Source organism: Halichoerus grypus, chromosome 5 (assembly GCF_964656455.1).
Source record: "Halichoerus grypus chromosome 5, mHalGry1.hap1.1, whole genome shotgun sequence".
Taxonomy (NCBI): Eukaryota; Metazoa; Chordata; class Mammalia; order Carnivora; family Phocidae; genus Halichoerus; species Halichoerus grypus.
In genome coordinates this window covers 48,505,074-48,527,824 of record NC_135716.1, presented here as the reverse complement: position 1 = coordinate 48,527,824, position 22,751 = coordinate 48,505,074, and the positions used below count along the sequence as shown (strand labels likewise).

Sequence of the window (22,751 nt, the reverse complement as noted above, 5' to 3'; positions counted from 1 at the left end):
AGACTACTTAGCTTGCCTAAGGTGATGCAAGTGAGTGCTGAAGTAGAATCTGAACTCAGGTCTGTCTTCTTGCAAAGTTGATTCCCATCACACAATTCTATGTCTCTGCTGCAAGAACAAGAATCCTAATGGAGCACCTAGTAGTATACCAGACATCAGGCTAATTTACATGACGAAATCCCACAAATTAGTCCATTTAACATTTCAACAGTCCAGGGTACCCTTTTTACATTTCAGATGTGGAAACTGAGGCTTGGGGAGCTTCTGAAGTAAGTCATCCAAGGTTATATAAAAGATAAGTCCTAGAAGCTGAATCCGAACTCACAAAACCTTAGCTCTTGGTGACTGTGTGATATTGCCTCCTATCCCATGGCAGACGAATGTCAAGAAACTCAGAGGCTGAGAGGAAAGCCAGAGGTTGGATTAAAGTGGCTTTATATGTCAGGAAGAGGAGTTTGGATCTTTTTGTGAAAGGTCATTGTCAGATGATCAAAGGCATTCTGGGAACTTCTGCTGATTTCCTCATCCATAGAATAAAGACTTGGACCACATAAATCTCTCAACTGCTTTTCCTTCTGAAATGCTATATTGTTGCAGTTTGTATCATTCCTTTTCTTACAGCCTCCTGGTGTGTACCGCTATGTAATTGGTATAAAATCCTTCCTGGTACCTCGGTCTGCAAGGCTTTGCAGCCTGTAGCCCGTGCTTGCTTCCGCCTACACCTACTTGTCTCTTCTTCATTCACAACACTCCAGGCACAAGCTTTTCTGTTCTAGAAATGTCTTCAGGCAGGGCCTTTACACTTACTGTTTCCTCTGCCGGAAATGTCTTTCCTTAGATCTTTCCTGAAATGGCACTTCCTTCACCAGAGTTTCCATAACCACTGACTGTGTCTACAGTAACATCTCCCTTTCATAATTTTCTACCTCATTCCTGCTTTATTTTCTTTGTAGTAATTACCACTGTTGGAAATTAACTTTTTTGTTGCTTATTTATTTATTGTATACTACCCCCATCCATCCCTATGTAAGCTCCACGAGGGCAAGGATCCTGTTGATCTGGTTCATGGCTATACCCCCTGGGCTGATGCCTGGCACATTATAGTACTTCATAGATTTGTTGAATGAATGAATGGATAGATGACTAAAGCTTTTACAGCTTATGTAGTACCTAAAAATGTTAAGCACGTAATTGGAGCTCAGAAACATATAATAGTAATAATGATAACTAACGTTTATCAATCTCTAATTATTGGCACTGTGCTAAATCCTTTATATGAATTATCTCCTATAGTCTTCACCACACCTTTATGAGGTAGACATTATTAATATCCTAGCTTTACACATGAGGAAACGGAATCTCTGCAAGACCAAGCAATTGGCCCGAGGTCAGAGGACTAGTGAATTAGCCCAGATTCAAAAGCAAGTATAATTTCAGCACAACGTTATTCATTAAGTGACTGATTTCTGCAAAGAGAAACTGAAATTACCTCCATTTGGATTAATGACTACATAATTTCAAAGAGAATTCTTGGGTAGTTACTACTTGTGTCCTGGGGCTCAGGTTACAAAAACATGGTAGGTACCTAGGATCCAGAAGTGAATAATGGGATACAGTTCTCAACCTCAGGGCGCTCAGTTTAATTAAAAAAAAAAAAAAAATGCAAGTGTGCTAGCGTGGATGTCTCCATGACCCAAGCACTCTTCCAACCCCCCAACAAAAACACTTGTATCTCTGGAAGATCATTCTCCTTAGTTATTCCCTTGAACCTTGCCCAGGTATTTAATTCTACATTCATTACATTATATTCTAACAGTTTAGCACTGTCTGGGAGGAACTGAATAGCCACCAGTTAGTTACTGAATGCCTTCATGTAGCAGGTAATTTATAATAGTCACTAACTGAATCCTCACAACAACTCTGAGCTGGGTGGGTGTCATCATTTCTGCTTTACAAATGAGCAGCCAACAGCTCATTGGGGTGGTGGATTACAACTTGGTGATTACGATACAGTGTCTGATTAGAATGCTGTGTCACAAATACTAAGATAGAGGGATGTGTGTGTAAAGACCTATAAGAGCCCCAAGAAGGGAGTGGCTCTTAGCCTCCATATTCACTTTGATACTATAATTGTAACAAACATGAGACTATCTGGCTCTTTATTATCTTATTGGTTTTATGGTTAAACATTAATAAACCATGCATATCTCACTTTGTTAGAATATATTAACAATATCTTTACTTTTGGAGGGAAAAGCACTTTTCCATTTTATTTTATATGTTTACCAAGATTAATATATTAGAAGCTTTTTTATTATAATAATTAGAATGCAGACTTAAAGATTTTTGTATTACATTTTCCTGATATACAGCCTGCCATTTTTTTTTTTTTTTTCCCTCCTGGGGTAGAAAAAAAGCACCTTTATTCAAGTACTATATGGTTTACTTAGAATTATTCTTAAATGAACCAGTCCTTCCCTCTAGTAGAAACGTGGGTGTATAAGATAATTATTAATCCAGTATTAGAGTAGTCTTTTTATGTGTTACTAAATCACAGCTGTCTTCTAAGAATGCTCTCAGTAAAATAAAGTTAGATTCTGAATGATCTACACGAAGGCATAAAGCCATCATCATCATAAAATAAATACAAATAAAGAAAGATATTAAAAAACTGATAGAAATAAATGCTAACACAATCACTGTAACACAAAAAATATTAAAAAACATTTTTTAGATCTCTGCTGAGTATACAAAGATGAGCCACTTTCTGCCCTGCAGGGAGCGTGACATTCTCCCCAGTAGCAGCTCTGTGGGGAGGGCCTGCTCCATTGAGAATTAGTTCATTCTCTAGAAGTGAAAGAGAAAGGGGAAACTTGAATACTAAGACTCTATTTGGTTAACTGCAATTTGGTGGTGTTTGAAGTTTTGGAGATATTAATAATCAAAATATGCTCCTATTACCTCTCTGTTAGTAAAGCCACAATCCAGCTTTGCAGAAACTGAGAGGCAAGGATGCCAGCCTATCTAATAGCCTGGCTACCTTCACAGAATCTTTAGAACTCACTTTACTCAACTCTCAACTCCTGGTACTTGTCAATTGTACATCACCAGGGCCTAGAGAAGAGTCTCATAGCAACTGCCAAGCCCTCTCCTTTTGAGTTAAATAAATATCCTGAAATTGTGCAAAGAATCAAAATTTTTTCACTGAGCCCCATAAAAGACTATGTAGTTAGAGAGGCACAAATAAAAAGTTTTTCTTAACTACAAACTACATTTTGTGATGGTCCTAGAAACCAAAAATAGTTCATTGTTCCTTTTGCCTAAGAATTCACTGTGACATAGCGAAAAGACCTCCCTTCCTCCCAAAACCAGAGGTACACACTTTTCTAGAATCTTAGGACAAAAACAAATAAATCTAAACATGAATTATATTTGTGACTGAAATATATAGTAAATAAAGATTTTGAGATCAACATTACAGAAATTTATACTAATGTTACAATTTATTCCTTTATCTGTAAAAGTAATATGAAGTCAAGGCTGATAGAATTGTATAAAACTGTTTCTGCTTCTTCAGTTTTAACTTTAATACAAGCTCTCAAAGATCACAGAGATCCACAAGACAGAAAATCCTCCTCCCATTTTTGTGGCAAAGTCCCTTGAAGCAAATGACTTCTGTCCCCACCTAAAAACAGTCCTGACTTATCTATTGGGTACAGTAAGGACAGTGCTTCAAGCCCAAAGCACTTTAGGATGTCAATAGAAATGTTTTCTTTTCAAGTCAGAAGGTAAAAAAAAAAAAGTCAAAGAAAATGTTGAAATATATAATGTTAAAATATTAATCTTCATATCAATACAACGATAAATATATGTGTGTATGTATATGAAGAAGGGGGCCCATTTTGCCCCGCAAAGTCCTCTCAATTGTTTTTTTTTTTTTGGAATTATTTCTTACGTATCCCAGATGCCAAGTTTCCTTTCTCAGCCAGGGAAAGTTCTCACCCTTTGCAAGAAATACTTTCTTTTACCTAATTTCTCTGAGAAAAGTAATTTGTTTTAGAAGTTTTGGGGAACAAGTTTTAACTTAATATGTATTCAGCGAGGAAGTCTCTCCCCCAAAGTTAATTTTTTAAAGAGAAGGAGGAAGGTAGGAGGAGATGAGCACTTCATATGATACCCTGACAGCATGCAAGGAAATGCAATCTCCCATGCTCGCCTCAGTGTGGACTAAGGGCAGAACAGACTCTCGCTCCTCTTGCGCGCTTTATTCCACGGCCGTCCAGCAGGGGGCGCGTGGCTCTCAGTAGCCGAAGCTGCTGGCTCCCCAGAGCCTCAGGGACCGTATCCCTATTTGCCCCAAGGTCATAGCTCCTAACCTAGCTTGCCAGTCCCGGGCCGGGGACACCAGGGAGTAAGCCCGCGGGGCTGGAGACCCCGGCGCGGGTGGGGCCAATAGGGTGGGGCGGGAGGGCTCTGAGGCCAGGGATGCGATGACAATGCGGACGACGGATGAAAGGCACCAGGGGCCCGGGTCCCGAGCAGTCAGCGCGGCCGCCAGACTCCGCGCCCAGGAGGGGGATGGGGTGCTCCTAGACGCTTGCCGGCCCCAGTCCCACCCAGGAGCCCGGGAGCCGCCGCCGCCGCCACCACGCGCGCCGAGCGGTTGGAGCCTCGTTGCCAGCCCAGGGACTTGCGGCCCGGACCGCGGGGCCGAGGGGAGCCGGGGGGCAGGAGAGGAGGTCCTGAGCCCAGCGGAGCGCCCGCCGAGAGGGCGTTCTCCCCGCCCCCGGTGCCTCGCCCGCCTGACCCGCCCCAAGCACCGGGAGATCACCTCCGCCCGTCACCTCCTCCTCCCCTCATCCAGGTCCACCCGGGGCTCCCTCCCCCGGGCCGCCCCCGAACACGAAGTTGGCGGGAGCCTATAAAAGCCGGTGACGGCGCGACCCGCGGACACACGGTGCAGGCGCCCGAGCCGCCGCCGCTAGAACGGCGCCAACTCCTGCCCTGCCTCGACCAGCGGCGCGACCATGGCCCATCACTGGGGATACGGCAAGCACAACGGTGAGTGCAGGCGGAGGGCGGCGCGGCGGCGGCGCCCGGGGCCCCGATCTCGGCCCCGGCCCCGCAACGCCCGCACCTGCTGTTTACCGCGGCTAGTCGAAGCACCCGAGACAAGGTGTGCGCCCGAGCCTGCGCCGCCCGCCGCTCCCCGGCCCTGGGATGCCCCTGTTGCCCCAGCCCCCGAGGTCTCTGTCGAGGAATCCCCGCATCCAGCGGTGGCGCGCAGGGCCCGAGGGAGGAGGAGCGCAGCCTCAGCGTCGGGACTGGAGGACAGTTGCCCCCGGGCCCCGAGCCGGAGACTATCCTAACCCGACCTAGGAGGAAGCGAGGAAGGCTTGTAACGGGAAAATTTTAGTTGTTGCTTGCAGAAAAATTAGGGGACCCCCTCCCCCCTACACACTTCATTCTCAGCACCACCTGTGGCTAAGGCGCTCAACACGAACTGTCCCGGGGCATTTTCGTGGGCTGGTTTGAATCCATTGCGGTGATTTCTGAGTTTCCCCATCACCTCTTATCTCCTAATGTTAGGGGGTCACCAGAAACCCGGCTTTATCATGGCTACCGATCTGGGTTCTCCAGAGCCAACCGACGCAAGAGAAAGATGCGTCTGGAGCACCTTGCGTGTCTGGGGGTGGCGTGCGGCTTCCCAGGGAGTGGGGATCCTGATGATTACAAGAGAGGTGCCTGGGCCTGAGCAGTGACTCGGCCTTTACATTCAGTAGGACACTAGGGAGAAATCCCAACCTGCTCTAATCTTAAATGAGCTTGAATATCCTAAATGCTACCCACAGCCCTGACGGTAGTGTCTGCGCAATTTCAGTCGCTGAATTCAATAAAATGAGGGTAAACAAAGGTAATATTTATACGGCACTCAGTCTTTGTTCAATGACCTTTCATGTATTGATTCCAATTCTCACAACTTCTACGATGCAGATGTTATTACCCCATAATACAAATGACGAAACTGAGGCACGAATTAAGGGCTTTGCCAGAGGTATTCAGCTAAGTGGTGCCACCAAAATTGGAACGGAGCAGATTGGCTCCAGAATCACTGCCCCTTTCTAGGTGCTGGGTGTGCCCTTCCCAGCACTGGGGGATTCACAGGTCTCTTCTGAACGCTAGGACCGGAGAACTGGCATAAGGACTTCCCCATTGCCAAGGGAGAGCGCCAGTCCCCTGTTGACATTGACACCAAAGCAGCCCTTCATGACCCTGCCCTGAAGTCTTTGAGTCCTTCCTACGAGCAAGCGGTTTCTCGGAGGATCCTCAACAACGGTCACTCTTTCAATGTGGAATTTGATGATTCCCAGGACAAAGCAGGTCAGTGTTTAAAAAATAACTTGTGCCTTTTACCCAGTGACTATTTTCCCAGCTTAATGGGAGGAATCAGGAGCAGTGGCTTAATACTGTTTATCTCAGTACTCTAAGATGCAACTTTGCTAATCTTCATTAGGTCCCAGGCTCTGAGAAGTAGGCTAATTATTTTGAAGTGGCCTGGGACTGTTGCTCCCCTATAAAATTCCTGGTTTCTATATAGGGCATTGAATAACTGTGACCTGCTTGTGAAAAGTCACAGAAATCAAGGTCGCCAGGAAGTGAAGATCAGCAAGGATGAGATTTGCAAAAACTGAACTTTTAAGATTCTTTCTAAAATATTTGCTTTCCGGAATTGGTCTTATCCAATAAAAGTACACCTTAGTGCTCTCTTCAAGGCAGCAGTGAGGGGAGTGATGAAAACCTCACTATTTAAAATAGTGAAATTTTTTGAAACATTACATTTGTGGATACAAATGTGATAAGAGGTGGCAGTATATTTTGATATGCACCCAGAAATACATTCCACAAATGAAGATGTTTTAGAGTTGGTGGGCATTGGCCCACCTGGCCCATTGCTGACAAAACCAATTACCGTAATTTATCTGTATTGGAGCTGTTTACAGGATGCCCATTGAAAGCTTCTTTTTTCTTATTTAGAAACAGGAGAACAATCCCATTCAGACATGGTAGCAGCTTTCTTTGCCCACTGGTTGGTTTAATTGCCAGTGCCCTATTTTCCTGAGTGCTTTCCTCTGAAGGTCGTTGCAAACACATAATGAGTGGTGTTAGTATGGGAGCGGGGAGAGCATGGGGCAAAAAGAGAACACAAACAGGGACGCATTCAATAATGCTGTCAAAATTTTGGAGTAATGACCGATAGTACTAATATATAATGTGTAATTATAACCACTATAGCCAAGTTGACCATTCTTTTTTAGTAGCTATCCAATGTATTAGGTCCAGTTTGGAAAAAAATCCCTCCTCTCCCCTTTAAAAAAATTTTTTTTGACACTTGGATTTCTGAAACAGTGATTCTGGAAGACAGTTTGATGGAGGATGATGTGGAGATCATCTAAGAAATGTTTTCAACCCACCTGTGCCCTGTGTGCACCTCCCCCCCAGTACACACACATGCACACACACACATTCTGGCGTAGTGTAATGACTAATTAGACTTTGATTAGATTTAGTAGAGGATGTTCACTGAAGACACTCCTGCAATCATTCTGCTACACTGTCTTTCCAAGTAAACCTCCCACTCCAAAGAAACAATGCTCAAGTGATTAGGCTAAAGATAAGGGAAACAAATATCTTTCTTTCCTGTTAAGGATACTGTATATTTTGATTACAATAGGACAAGACCACAGGTCTTGGTGGTATTGTATGTATAGAAAGGATGCTATAAAATTTCACGTTTAGTTATTTAAAGACCAAAAAAGTGAGCTCTTTTAGTCTTTAGCTATCAACTTCTACAAAAAGAGATACAGTGAATGTATGTTTCAGTGTTGCCAGTGAGATCATTGTTTTCAGTGAGTGTTATGTCCACCAGTTATATACCTCATTGGATGCTACATAGAAATTGAATACTTTTTTTGAACAATGAGGAAACAAATGTCTAACAAATAGAACCAGATGAGATAAATCCCTATGTTCCTTACAAATCTGATCATGAAATAATTGTTCCAGTAGTATATTATTCCTGGAAAGCGGATTTCAGCATTTAGTAAAGCAACTGTAAGCTTAGAATGGGGTTGGATAGTCATGGGATCAAGTTCCAGCCCTGCCACTAACTAGCTCAGTGGCCCTGGGAACAATAGCAACTTAGTCTCTCTAATTTTTAACTTCCTTAACTGTAAAATTGGGGTAACAGTAATATTTACCACAGAGGAAGGATTAAATGGGACAGAGATATAAAGCACCTAGCCCAGCACCTGGCACAGAATAACTCCACACTAAGTGACCATTGCTGTTTCCATGTCTTCATATCATTTGACTGCTTTTATTAAGCAATTGCCCTAGCGATTGCACCTGCGATAAGATTTCTGAAGAAGGTTTCTAATGAGCTGTGAGATTACCTGCCATCCCTTGATGGGATTTAAAAATTTTATTTTTATATGTTCCTGAACATCTCATTTATCATATTAAACTGTGTACTGATGTTATATGTGATGTTATTATATAGTTATGTTTTAGCATGAATATGTCAAGTTCTGATGGATTTCTGCACAAGCAGTAACTGATTAGAGCTAGCCACACTTAGTTCTAACTACTTCTCCTGGTGAGTAACACATATCTTATTAAAGCCATGTTTAGATTGTGAAAAAAGTGGTTCCAAGTGGGGTCTCAAACCCATGTCTTTAAAGACACATGTGTTATTCACTCAGTTCTTATAAAACAACAACAACCACAAGAAAACCCTTCCTAACACCAATTAAATGCAAGGTCAGCTAGGTACCATGAAGGCAGGATAGAGACCTGGTCTCTCTCCTGTGTCCCTAGAACTTGTGTTGGGGAAACATCCAGTAGAAAGACACAGGAATTACAGATGCAGACAGTGACTTTTGGCCACAAAGACATACATTGTTCCATTCCAAGGAACAATGGAAACCTGAAAGAGACTTAGGAGTCCTCCTGTGTAAGTCAGCAAAGACTTTCCAGGGTCAATAAAACTTGTGCTGAGGCTTGAAGGATTTTGGTGTCTTGGAGGAGACTCGAGGCAAAGAGAAGTAGGAAAGACCCGGGGATTTGAGAGAGTGCAGTATTTACTCTGTCAAACAAGGAAGAGTTAATGTTAGAATGACCTGCTGTCTTTTATGTAAGAAAGATCCCTTTGTAACTTTGCCCAAACCTCTTCAACATTGTCAGTTGTTTTGGTTAAACAAGGAAGCATTTTTTTTTCCTAGGATGCAGACTACATTAAAACGTTGGCATTAAGGAAAAACCCATCTATAGAATAAAACAATCATACCATGCAGAGAAACACCCTTTAGACTTTTTTTTAAAAGAATCCTAGACTCTCAGGTTAAAACAAATGATGGAGATACTCCAGTCAAATTCATTTAAAATAAACATGAGGAAACAGAATGCTAAGGAGTTTAAATACCTTGCTAGTCATCTCCTTTCTGGTTTGTCGCTGGGAGACTCAATGACCATCACTTAAAAATAGAAGTTGAATGAGGATCTTTGAATGATAACCATAGTTAATATTTAATGTGTACATACCATGTTTTTAAAAATTGATATGCTTTTCTATACACTTAAGTCTAAAAATAACTTATTCATTTTGGTCACTCGATATTTTAAATCAACAACTTAACATCTCTTTTTGTTAGGAGTTACTCTTATGGCATTAACATTTTTAGATATCTGTTATGTCTTGTTTTCTACACTTAAGTGCTTCAGTTCATTTTATTGATTTATTGATTTTTATTTCAGTGAGATTTCAGCCTTCTAGGACTTCTCATAGATTTAAGTTTTCAAATATATCCTAAATATTATCTTAGACTCGAACTTGAGTACTAAGGTATCAGGAACTGAGCTGGTTGAGTTTATTAGTATATTTACGCTTGAGAGAATTCTTTTTAAGTGCGGAGTTAATAAAAAAAAAATGTGGGGGTAATAGACTTTAACTGGAAGCTCTCATCAATCTTCTAAATTCCTTTAAAAATAAACCACCTTTAATTAATGAAAAATTGCTAATCCTGTTAGGTTTTCAAAAAAATTATTAAAAAATAACTCTGCTTGAGTTCCTTTATTACTAGCTTTATCTGGGAGAAAAGAATACTAGTCAAATTATTAATTTCTGCTAACTCATTAACTTTTAATGAGTTTAAAACTCTCCTGCTTTATTGCAATCTTAGAGGCAAATATTGAAAAACCAATGCCTGAAATTATTGAGCCCATCCATATACAACTCTCATATCATTTCTGTTCTTTAGAAATGGAAATATTTTTATCTGTTTATTTTATTTCAAGAAAAAAAAGGAAGGAAACAGACAGTTTACCTATGCTCATTTCAAGCAGACCACTGCCTGTATGACATAATAGAACTTCATACATGAGTCTTGCTCGATTTTCAAGGACTTGCTTTTGAAACTTTAAAATTATCCTCCCATGAATAATTTTAAGTTAAAAGGAAACATAATAGCAGCAAGTGGAAGGGTTTGCTGTGCATACTGTTAATGGTGTAAGCAGAAACCTAAGTATTTATAAAACTGACCAAAGCATTCGAAATACTGTATTTAATTATGTTCATGTCAAAAGAGTTTCTTTTTTCTTTTTTTTACTCTCATATAATTTCCATATACCTGAAACTAAAAACTTCTGTTCTCTTGATTTTTAATTGTTGTTTACCCTAGTGAAAGTGACAGCTAAACATCTCACTATTTAAAAGAAATGGATTATGGACATCTTTTCCTCATTCATTTTCTTGATTTCAGTATGTCAACCCTAGGATTATTGGCTACTGCTAAAAAAGCAAAACAGCAATGCATGATTTAATAATTTTCAAATTATTCATAAAAGAAGATTGTTTACCTGCTGAAAAATGCCACATTTTTAGTAGACTTAGTCCTTTACTTCATTAATAAGAAATCCCATCGATTTGAATTTTAAACTGAAGATTATTGGAAATGGCTTATTTGTATTTTGGATTTAAGAGAAATATTTGATATTCGTTAAGGTCTTTAGTTTGTTATTTGGATACATCTTACGTTAAGTAATAATAAAGTGATTAGGAATAAAAAGTTAAATTTTCAGTTTTTAATTTGTGTAGATAGTCTTACTTATTACTGGAGTGAATGTCTTAATTTTCACAAATAATATAATTTACATAATTTCCCTAAGTAATATGTATAGGAAGACAGATTATAATATAGTTAGTGCTTATTCTGTGTGTTACGTATGCAGTACGTATAACTGATGGCAGACCATCGAAATTAAAATTAGCTGGAGCTCTTGGTGTTGAGATTTGGATTTAAATTAAGTTTTAGGAATCTTGAAAAAGATATCCTGGTAGAAAACCCCATATTTATCTCTCCATCCCTGTGGAACACATCTCTGTGATACAATAATCATTGACTCTTCAGAGCCCCCACTAGCAGGGCTGGATTTTAAAGAGGAAACATATACTCAGTTTGCAGATTCTGCTATTTTTTCAAATTATTTTTGCATCAGAAAAACAGACTTCATTTTAAACTGGGACAGTTTGGAAATGGCATGTAGCCATCCAAATAAGTAAATAAGTAGTTCTACAAAAAGTGCAAGCTCCCTATCTTTCAACCAAATGTTTTTTTTATTTCACAAATAAAAAAATATATGCTACCTTTATTAGAGTTTGTAGTGATTATTATAACAATGTTTTTGGGAGGACTTCATTGACTAAACTCCATGCTAAGACTTTGAGAAATAACTAACTAGCTGAAGAAGAGGAGAAATGCTTCTTTTTGTAGCAACTTAATTTTAAGAATTTAATAACCTCTCCTAGGTATGATGGGCTTCTAATCTACCTAGCGACATAGTTTTATTTTAACAGGAGCTAAAACAGGTGTCTGGTAATAATAGATTGGCACTGAGTGAGTTTAATCATTGAACCTAGAGCATTTTTTAAATATTAGCAAAGCTTATTTAATAAAAACTCATATACATTCTTGCCTAATTCTAAATGTTCTCTGAAATAAGTAAATTAGGCTGGAATCTTAAGATCTGCAAGGGAGTGAATAAGAATAGGAAACAGCAGATAAGCTTTATTATTTTTAAAATTTAAGATTCTGATATGATTCTTCACAAGGGAAAGGAGATACATTTAGAAAGATAAGTTATATCTTGGATGCTTAATATGGTGTTATTTCATTTATTTTGCCACTTGGTAGAATTAACGATGTTACAGAGGATATTTGCTTTTGGGGATCAGCCAATTAGTAGCTTTAAAGTTATTATAAAGGAATTATTTCAGTACCAATTTATTTCATAAATATATATTTTGTTTTGAGGGTATATCATCATGAAAACTGGGAATTCTCTCATTTTTGAAAAAGCCTAGAGGAGGGACGCCTGGGTGGCTCAGTCAGTTAAGCAGCTGCCTTCAGCCTGGGTCATGATCCCAGGGTCCTGGGATCGAGTCCCACATCGGGCTCCTTGCTCAGCAGGGAGTCTGCTTCTCCCTCTCTCTCCCTCTGCTTGTGCTCTCTCTGTCAAATAATAAAATCTTTAAAAAAAAAAAAAAGAAAAAAGAAAAAGCCTAGAGGAGGAGGCAAATAAGGCTAATTCTTTCCTTACAGAATAATTAGATTAAAAGAAACTTACAATAATTTGTTTTTAAGTTTCAAAAGATGTGATCTTATCAGAATATATCCAAATTGATGTTTCTTAACCAGATCTATAATATAACACCACTTATAATTGTTTTTTTTTCTTTTTTTTTATTCCTTCTTTTTTTCCCTGGCCTATTGTAAGGCAGAGATGGCAACCAGAGATTGTATTAAGAGCCGTAAGAAAGGCCTAAATGTCTTCCAGCCAGCTCTATTTTTCACTTTGGGTAGATGAATGGGTATTGCTACCATCTATGCGTATTTGGGTGAAGTTAAGCAAACTTGACTGTATAGACTTTGTCGCTTTGTTTTGCAAAGCCGAAGTAAGTTTAGGTTCATTATTTTATAGAATTACAACCCAAAGCTAATAAAATACACTTATAACAACAGATTGTAGAACTAAACTAAATTTTAAAATCTTTTAAATATATTGGTAAAATTTCATTAATACATATAACTTAAATAACAAGTTTTATGGGAAGGATGGGAGAAACTGATTTCATACTATTTTAATTCTCTGTAACACACAACTCATTAATTATCTGCAAATGGACTGTGGTCTAAGAAGATGACATCTAGTCATATTCTTCTGTCTTGTGTTTTACTCTAACAAAGTCCTATTAATACCAGAATAGTAGAATCTTAAGACAGTTATTAAAGTTAGAATTTTAAGATTTTGGAGACAATAGAGTACTGCATATGTTAGATGATCAACAAATTCTTAGTGAAGTAATAAACAATTGAACATAGCCACTTAACAGATGAGGAAATTAGGGTCAGAAATATTCAATAAAAAATTTACTGGGAGGGGTGCCTGGGCGGCTCAGTTGGTTAGGCAGCTGACTTTTGGTTTTGGCTCAGGTCATGACCTCAGGGTCCGGGGATTGAGCCAGCATCCGGCTCCAAGGGACCGTGCTTGAGATTCTCTCCCTCTCCCTCGGCCTCTGCCCCTCCCCCTACTTGTGCATCAGCTCTCTCTGTCTCTCAAATAAATAAATAAATCTTAAAAAAATTTTTTTTAATGGGACAAAACTAGTTAGTACCAGTGACAATCCAAATTCTGAAGAATTTGGAAAGCCAGGGCAAGGAGAATTGGGTATTCTACTAAGATCAATAGAATGCTTACGTTTTCACAAATTCTGTCACCTAAGAACAGGCCTCAGAGGTTAGCAAAGCAGGTGGTAGGACAGCCGCCGGGCCGTGTAGAGCAGAGGTTCCCACATTTGTCAGCGTGTGCCACAGAACCGCATTGGCAAGCAGCCACACGGGCCCTTCCTCAGTGGTTCACAGAGGACTTAATAATTCCACCTAAAACTTCCTGTCTCTGAACTAGCACCTATGACTCCAAACCAAACCCAGAAGAGAAGTACCACTGTGCTCAGAAAACAGATGGGAAAAGCACCCATCCTTCCAGCCAACACAAGTGAGGAGAAAAGCCAGCTGAAATGATTTTGTTCAGCACTTAGACTAAACTTGAGTCTGGATTTAATTTTCACAGAGCGAAAATGTTGCTACAAGCATAAATTTAGAACTCTGAAACAGGATTAAATTAGATTGTAATATTTAGTACTGTGTGTGTTTCATGTGTATATGTATGTATATGTGTGTACACATGTGATTATGTGTATGTATATACATTCATATGCATATATACACTCATACACACATATGCACATGTATAATATACATATACATATATTATATATATATATTTTTTTAAATTTTAGTGCTGAAAGGAGGACCCCTCACTGGCACTTACAGATTGATTCAGTTTCACTTTCACTGGGGTTCATCTGATGGGCAAGGTTCTGAGCATACTGTGGATAAAAAGAAATATGCTGCAGAGGTAAGATATGCTTTTTTGCTTTCCAGGGAAAGATGTAAATTGATATTCAGCATTAATTTCAAAACCTTAATTTTGTAAATTCAACTCAATCTAAGTGAACCATTTTTTTTTATAAAGGACCTTCACATTTGCTTCTTATAGCTTTTATTTGTGATATTACAATTAATAGTGCAAAACATTCCCTATTACTTCCAAGGACATCATTTGCAAAAAGTAAAATGAATTCAAATTGGAGGATCCTGTTTTAATATAAATCTAGAAATAAACTTTGTGTCTTCCCGCAAGAATATGTAACTCTTTGTCTTAGAGTTGATGAAGTCACCTGCTATTATGCCAAATAGTGGATAATTAGAATTAAAATGAAAGAAAAGTTTATATTTTAAATTATCCACACATTCACTTTCTTTAGTAACCTCTAGCTATGAAGAAAAGATCACTGGACAAAATCTGTAGGATTTATTATGTGTATCATTCATTGTGGTTTTGTCTCCCACTTCTTTAGCTTCACTTGGTTCATTGGAACACCAAATATGGGGATTTTGGAAAAGCTGTGCAGCAACCTGATGGACTTGCTGTTTTAGGTATTTTTTTGAAGGTTAGTTGATGGCCCAAATTCTTTTTTTCCCTGTTTTCGAGAAAGATTAACCAAACAGAACATTCATAATAGACAGGACATTCTACAAAGAGCGGAGGAAATGCCTTTGGCTCCAAAATATTTTCAGGCTTCTGTCCCCCTCCATATCTGCTAGATTGAGGAGATGGAGGACAAAGAAACAATCTGAGAGGTATTCATTAGGTGTTATTTATATGTAAATGTGAAGGGTGTATACATGGGAAATGTGAAAGGAAGAAGAGGTATACTTCAGATGACTACTGGTTTTTATTTTAAAATTCATCCTTAACTGGATAGTACTGTTCCGTGATAGACTGCTAAATTAAGATCAAGTTTTGGAGGGCTCAGAGGCAGTGACTCAATATTGGAGAATTTCAGGCAACAGTGGGACATACAGGTTGAGCTGCCCTCTAGACAGTTGTAAAGCAAGTGAAGAAAGGCTGGAGATTCATGGGGCCTGACATCATATGTCAAGGTGGGAGCTACACGTGAATATGAAATCATCCAAGGAAAGCATGAAGAGGGAGATGATAAAGCTGCTGAGCATGCAGTCCTGAGAAACTGCAAAATGTAAGACATTTAAGACAGTGGTAAAGGTGGGGTGCCTGGGTGGCTCAGTCGTTAAGCGTCTGCCTTCAGCTCAGGTCATGATCTCAGGGTCCTGGGATCGAGCCCCACATCCAGCTCCCTGCTCAGCAGGAAGCCTGCTTCTCCCTCTCCCACTCCCCCTGCTTGTGTTCCCTCTCTCGCTGTGCCTCTATCTGTCAAATAAATAAAAAAAAAATCTTAAAAAAAAAAAAAAGTGGTAAAGGTGCTCATAATGAAAAGACTAAAAAGGAATACAAGAGTTAAGGGAGAGTGCCGAGGCTGGAGGGCAGAAGGAAAGCCAAAGGAGGAGAGAATTTCAAAAAGGAGAGAAGTCAGTAGTGTAAAATCCTGCAAGATTAAGGTAAGCACTTGAACAGTGTTCTTTGTTTTGGCAGTTGGAGGTCAGTTGGAGGTCACTGGTGATTTTGAGAGGGTAGATCAGGGGAACCATGGGGTGGGGTCAGGGGGTGGGCAGGACTGGGAGGGAAGTTCTCAGTGAAAGTGGGGAAGTTCATGGTGCCAATGTAATCAGAGTAAGATGGCTGGCTGGGTGGCAGATAGCAAGTGGGAGACTTTGGTGCACTACTTGGAAACATTTTATGGTAGAGCTGCTCAAATCAAAACTGATGTAGTACCAACCGGATTACAGTACCTTGTATGTTGTGTCTTCCTATAGATTGGTGATGCCAAACCAGGCCTACAAAAAGTCCTCGATGCACTGGATTCTATAAAAACAAAGGTACAGTTGAATTTTTTGCCACCTCAGTAGAGTACCTATTTTTTTTTTTTTTTTTTTATCCCACTGGTTTTAGGAAATTTTTTGGATCAAAATGAATAGTCTTGGTTTGACATGTGATGTTTCGATGAGGAGTTAATAGAAGTAAGATGTTGCTTATATATTCATTTAACTTTTCTATATCCAAAAGTTGATCCTAATGCTAGTATAATTTTAAGACTTACATTTATTTAATCTTGCTTCCCCATCATTTGAACATTCATATTATAAGAGTCAAAGAATTCTCATAACTGCAAGGAAACTGAAAGATCATCTGGTCAAATTATTCACTCATTCATGCAGCAGATATTTGTTGAGTACTTACTCTGTGCCAATCACTTTGTTAACGTAGGAGATGCAATGGTGAGCATGAAGAATAATCCATCCCCATGTTTAAATTCTCTCTACAGCAGACCCACGTTTAGGTCATTGAACATCTGCTAAATACAATCACCAAGGGCAGCCCTGGCTTTATAATGCTCATTCTCAAACTGAAGTCACATTTATCTTCTGAAAGTCTCACTCATTACTCCTAGCTGACCCCTTTGAATCATGTGGAATAAACCTGATTCAAAAACATTAATTTAAAAAGATACATTCATTGCAGCATTATTTACAATAGCCGAGATACAGAAATAGTCTAACTGTCCAAAACTGGATGAATGGATAAAGAAATGTGCTATATATATATATATATATATACATATATACATATATATATGTACAATGGAATATTGTCCAGTCATAAAAAAGAAGGAAATCTTGCCATTTATGACAATGTGGATGGACCTTGAGGGCATTAGGATAAATGACATAAGTCAGACAGAAAAAGACAAATACCATATGATCTCACTTATTTGTGGAATCTAAAAAACAGACAACAAAAACAAAAACACAAAAAAATGAGCTCCTAGATGCAGAAAACAGATTGGTGGTTATCAGAGGTGGGGGGGGGGGGGGTAGTTGGCTGAGGGGGATCAAAAGGTACAAGCTTCCAGTTATAAAATAAATAAATCAAGCACCTGGGTGGCTCAGTAAGTTAAGCTTCTGCCTTCGGCTCAGGTCATGATCCTGGAGTCCTGGGATCGAGTCCCACATCGGGCTCCCCGCTCTGCAGGGAGTCTGCTTCCCCCTCTGACCCTACCCCCTCTCGTGCTTTCTCTCTCTCACTCTCTTTAAATAAATAAATAAAATCTTTAAAAATAATAATAATAAATAAATAAGTCATGGGGATATAATGTACAGCATGGTGACTATTAATAATATTGCATTGCATATTTGAAAGTTGCTGTGAGTAGATTTTCAAAGTTCTTATCATAAGAGAAAAAATATTAGTAACTAGGCATGGTAACAGACTGTTACATGTTAACAAGTACACTTATTGTGGTGATCATTTTGCAATATATGCAAATATCAAATCATTATGTTGGGCGCCTGAAGGTAATATAATATTATGTGTTAATTATACCTCAGTAAAACAAAACAAAATAAAGTAAAAAATGTGATCCCTCTTTCTTTTGACCCCATTCTCTAACAGCATTTTACGTACCCTCAGGCTAGTTATCTTTAGTGCCCTTTAACTATTCCCATACAACAATTTTCTCTCTTTGTAACAACCTCATCCCTCTACTTGTAACTCTTACTGTTTGCATCTATGGCTTTAAAAGTGTAGTGTCCAAAAAGGAAGGTGGTTCTTTAGTCCTGACCGAGTCATCAGATAGAATAGCAAGACAATTACCTCCTCATTAAAGATACTATATTTTTGTTACTGTGGCCTAAAACTGCATTATTTCAGAGGCAGCAGTTTCATTTTAAATACTGGATCTGATCAGTTAGTAACAATGGAAATGATAAGGGATGATTTGAGAGGACAAGATGAGAATTTGACATGTGAAAATTATAGTCAGGCTCTCTCACCCATATCTGCTCATCTATATTTCCAAGTCAAATATCTCTGTTAATTTCTTTTTTACTTTGTTTCCTGATAAACATGGGACCTCTGTTTAAAAGAAAGAAAAAAAGTTCTAGCAACCAAAGAGGAAATATGTCTTTCCCACTCCCCTGCCTTCCTCCCGCTCTGATCACGTGGCATTTGTAACGCGTGTGTTTGCCTTGTTCCAGGGTAAGAGTGCTGACTTCACTAACTTTGACCCTAGTGGCCTCCTTCCTGAAAGTTTGGACTACTGGACCTACCTAGGCTCACTGACCACTCCTCCCCTTCTGGAATGTGTGACCTGGATTGTGCTCAAGGAGCCCATCAGTGTTAGCAGTGAGCAGGTCGGTTTTCTAAAGTGAGGTAGAGCATTTCTCCAGGCAGTGGAGCCTGGCTTTTGGATTCGCACGGACCCGGGGTTGAACCCTCCTCCTGCTGCTTCTAGCTGTGGAACTAGCGTCCATAACAGTGCTGAACAGATAAGCAGCATTCAAGAAATACTTGCTGTGATTAGCCGTAACTTTAGGCAGTTTGTTTGCTCTGTAAAGGAACAAGTAATCATGAGGATTAAGTGAGATAGGTGTCTGTCACCTAATAAATGCTTTTATGTAAGCTACAAGGAAACTGAGGCCCAGAACAATGAGATTTCACATTCAAGGTTACATAAATATCAGTGGTAACTCAACAGCCAACGGCTCACTCACGAGAACTTGTGGCAGTTTTATTTCTATCAGAATACATTTCTGAGTTCTGACAAAAGTAAAAGCCATCCCTTGGAGAAAAAGTATCATCAAAACTCACTCCAAATCGCTTTAACAGCCCAGACCACAGACTCTTACCTTTCCCATACAATATAGTTTATGAGTTCAAGTTATTAATGCTCACTGTCAGTGACTGAGAAGCTGCCACCGACTGTCTCTATTCCCCCCACAATTGAAATGTAGAAAATGGACAGTCCTCAGTAGGATCCATAAGAACTTGGATCCCGGATAATTTAACTAATGTTACAGTAGCTGACTGACATTGAAATTGACTTTGAGGGTTGAGACTGAGGGAATATTACTGGACCAGAGAGATCATTAAAGGCTATTGATTTGTGGGTTGCTTTATTACTGCCCAAACCACCCTTCTTCATTTAGATCAAGATTTTCGAAGGGAAAGGGAAGGACCACTTTGCAAAAAGAACCTCAAAGAAGTAGGAGACTGACTGAGGACTGTCTGTGTCGCATCATTGGGCCAGAGACATAAAACGAAGTTAAAAGGGAATAAAATCAGCCAATGTCAAGGATTTGAAATCCCAGTTTGGGCAGATTCATTTATGTGTTTCTACACATTGAAACAGAGATGCCCTCCAATCCCTTATCCCTTAGTGGATCCGGGACCACTTTATCCAATAGTATAGACACAGTAGTTTATCTTCCTGGGGCAGAAAACAAAACTCGATAATTTGGATCTAAAATTTTTATTATTATTTTATATCTCAGAAGCATTTCATAGGCTTTTGATGTTTGATTTTAAAATTAAAAGAGGGAAAAAACAAGCTCACTGACAATTTCCTTCCAATGACACCAACAATCCTGTGTGTATTTTCCAGGAATTGATTTGTTATCTAAAAGCATACATATATAATGTTTATGTGATTGTATATTTCTTGGGAACCAAAGTGAACTTTGAACATTGATACATACATAGTATGGTGAATATTGGTGAATATTGGAGAATAAGCACATAAATGAATACTATTGGGAAACTTGTATTTTTAAATTTTTTAATCTTTTATTTTGCCTTTTAGATGCTGAAATTCCGTAGGCTTAATTTCAGTAAGGAGGGCGAGCCTGAGGAACTGATGGTGGACAATTGGCGCCCGGCTCAGCCACTGCACAACAGACAGATTAAAGCATCCTTCAAATAAGATGGCCCCAGAGCCCACGGCCAAAGAGTGGATCTTTGGGCTTCCCCTTAGCTAAGCACAAATCTACCTTGGTGAATTGGACCTTGGCTGCTTTGCATCTGGTTTTCTAGATCCTTTATCTCTCACCTGTTGTGCTTATTAGTAAAATGTGAAAAACTTGACCAGTTGTCGAGCTTGACCGAATTGCTGTGACTAGAGCTTTGCTTATGGTAATAGCCTTTCTGTACTAGAGAATATAATATAAGGAGTAGGCGAAAAAAACATCTCGACTTTGTTCGTAGCACATGGGGTGATGAGCACTGACAGTTGTTCACAAGAATGCTAACTTTAAAACATAGGAAAGTAGGATGATTGAGTGCAAATCCATACCATGAGATAAATGGAGCTCTGTAATGTAAATCAGGTGAAATAGTCATGATTCTATGTAATGTAAATCAGATGAAATAAATGTTCATGATTCTGAGATGTTATATTAAAGAAAAAAATTTTAAATTCTTATATATTTGTAGCAATGTTATCTTGAAAATGAATTATGTTGTAATTTAGTGTCTTTTGAATTACAGAGATGTATATGAAGTATTATCTGTAAAAATTGTTATAGTTGTGATACAGAGTATATTTCCATTCCAATAATATAACTTAATAAATATTGTATTTTAGATATATTCTTTAATAAAATTTAGACTTCTATTTTGTCTTATTTTATTCTATGCTGGGCATTGGGTAATAATGGAAGAGCAAAATGTGTACTTTTATAACTCCTATTAATTCATTATTAATAATAAGCCATCATAATTGGGGACTCATAATTGTAGGAGTTTCCATAAAAGGAAAAACCTTGAAGGTCGTGTACTGTTTGCCAAGAGCTGTTTTAAGTGCTTTCTGAGCACTCACTCATGTGACCTTCATGAGAACTCTACAAGAATGAATCCTGCAAGGGAGAGAGGAACTGGTTAGACTAAAAGAAGCAAGGTAGAGAAAGGTGTACATGCGGAATCAATATATACTCCTTGGAAATAAAACAAATAAAAGTCCATTTTGTTTAAAGAAGGGAATTCAAGTGGTACCCACAAGTAAAAGAATAATTTGAGTCTTAGAAAGGTAAATTATACCCTTTACAGATAGGAAGAAAAAAGAATACATGAAATCAATATCTCCCACTATTATGACTGTTCTGGATTTAGCTGTGTGCCTAGACCATAGAATGAATTTTTGGCTGATGAGTTATTCTGGAAAGCCAAGTTTAACACATAACTCAAGTTCTACCCTTCAGAAAAATAAAACCTCTTTGTTACTTGAGATTAAAAAAAAAAAGGTCTCTAAACTCAAGGTGCCTAGGTGGCTCAGTCGGTTAAATGTCTGACTTTTGATTTTGGTTCAGGTCATAATCTCAGGGTCATGAGACTGAGTCCTGCATTGGGCTCTGTGCTGAATGTGGAGACTGCTTAAGATTCTCTCTCCCTCTGCCCTACTCACTTTATCTCTCTCTCAAAAAAAAAAAAAGTCTCTAAACTCATTTATACCCCTCACTTGCTTTACTAAAGAACTATGCTGAGTTTTGCGAAAGAGAAAGATCACAAGCTTTGGAGCTTGATTTGTTTTGAATCCCAGCTCTTCTCAACCTCTCTGATCCTAGCTATAAAAAGAGGATAACAACGGGGTACCTGGGTGGCTCAGTTGTTGGGCGTCTGCCTTTGGCTCGGGTCATGATCCCGGGGTCCTGGGATCGAGCCCCGAATAGGGCTCCCTCCTCTGTAATTCACACTCCCCCGACGTGTTCCCTCTCTCGCTCTCTCTCTCTCTCTGTCAAATAAATAAATAAATAAAATCTTAAAAAAAAAAAAAGAGGATAACACCAAGGATTGTGATAATTATATGAGGTAATGTCTGGTGTATTGGAGGTGGTCAAAAATACTTTTTAAACTTTGTGTGTGTGTGTTATTCTGTTAACTGTACCATCAATTTTTCTTAGTTTCCTGGAATGAGGCTTCTCCTCTAATTCACTTTTTATTGCCTTGGGTATGGAACCCATACAGCCAACCTTGACTAGAATTGTTTGTAAACTAAAAGTAAATCTACTTCAGGTGAATTGCTGAGGATCTCTTCTAAACATAAAATGAAGAGTTTAATTTGTGCATATTTTTACATATTGGCTTTCAGTTATATACTGAACCAGAAATTTACCAACAACTGAGTTCTATATATAGATGAATTATTATGTGCTTGGCACATAACAGATGATCTCCAAATACTGCAATGAAAACATTTATTTCACTCTTAGCTAAAATTAATTTTAACCAGGAGATACTATTTTCTGAGTTTTTTGAGAAAGTTTTTTGTCATATTTGTAATGTGCCACAAACTATTCTAATTTATATAAGTGCTTTTCAAATGTTCC

At 38.8% G+C, this 22,751-nt stretch overlaps 1 protein-coding gene across 1 annotated transcript; it reads left to right on the top strand.

Annotated features, from left to right (window-relative positions):
- Positions 1–4,601: 4,601 nt before the first annotated feature.
- Positions 4,602–20,823, top strand: CA2 (carbonic anhydrase 2). The gene is made up of 7 exons (XM_036080499.2): positions 4,602–5,061; positions 6,184–6,381; positions 14,414–14,532; positions 15,035–15,127; positions 16,410–16,472; positions 18,630–18,785; positions 20,234–20,823. Exons 1-7 carry the CDS (start codon positions 5,028–5,030, stop codon positions 20,351–20,353), a joined length of 783 nt encoding a protein of 260 aa, XP_035936392.1. The 5' UTR covers positions 4,602–5,027; the 3' UTR covers positions 20,354–20,823.
- Positions 20,824–22,751: the final 1,928 nt, after the last annotated feature.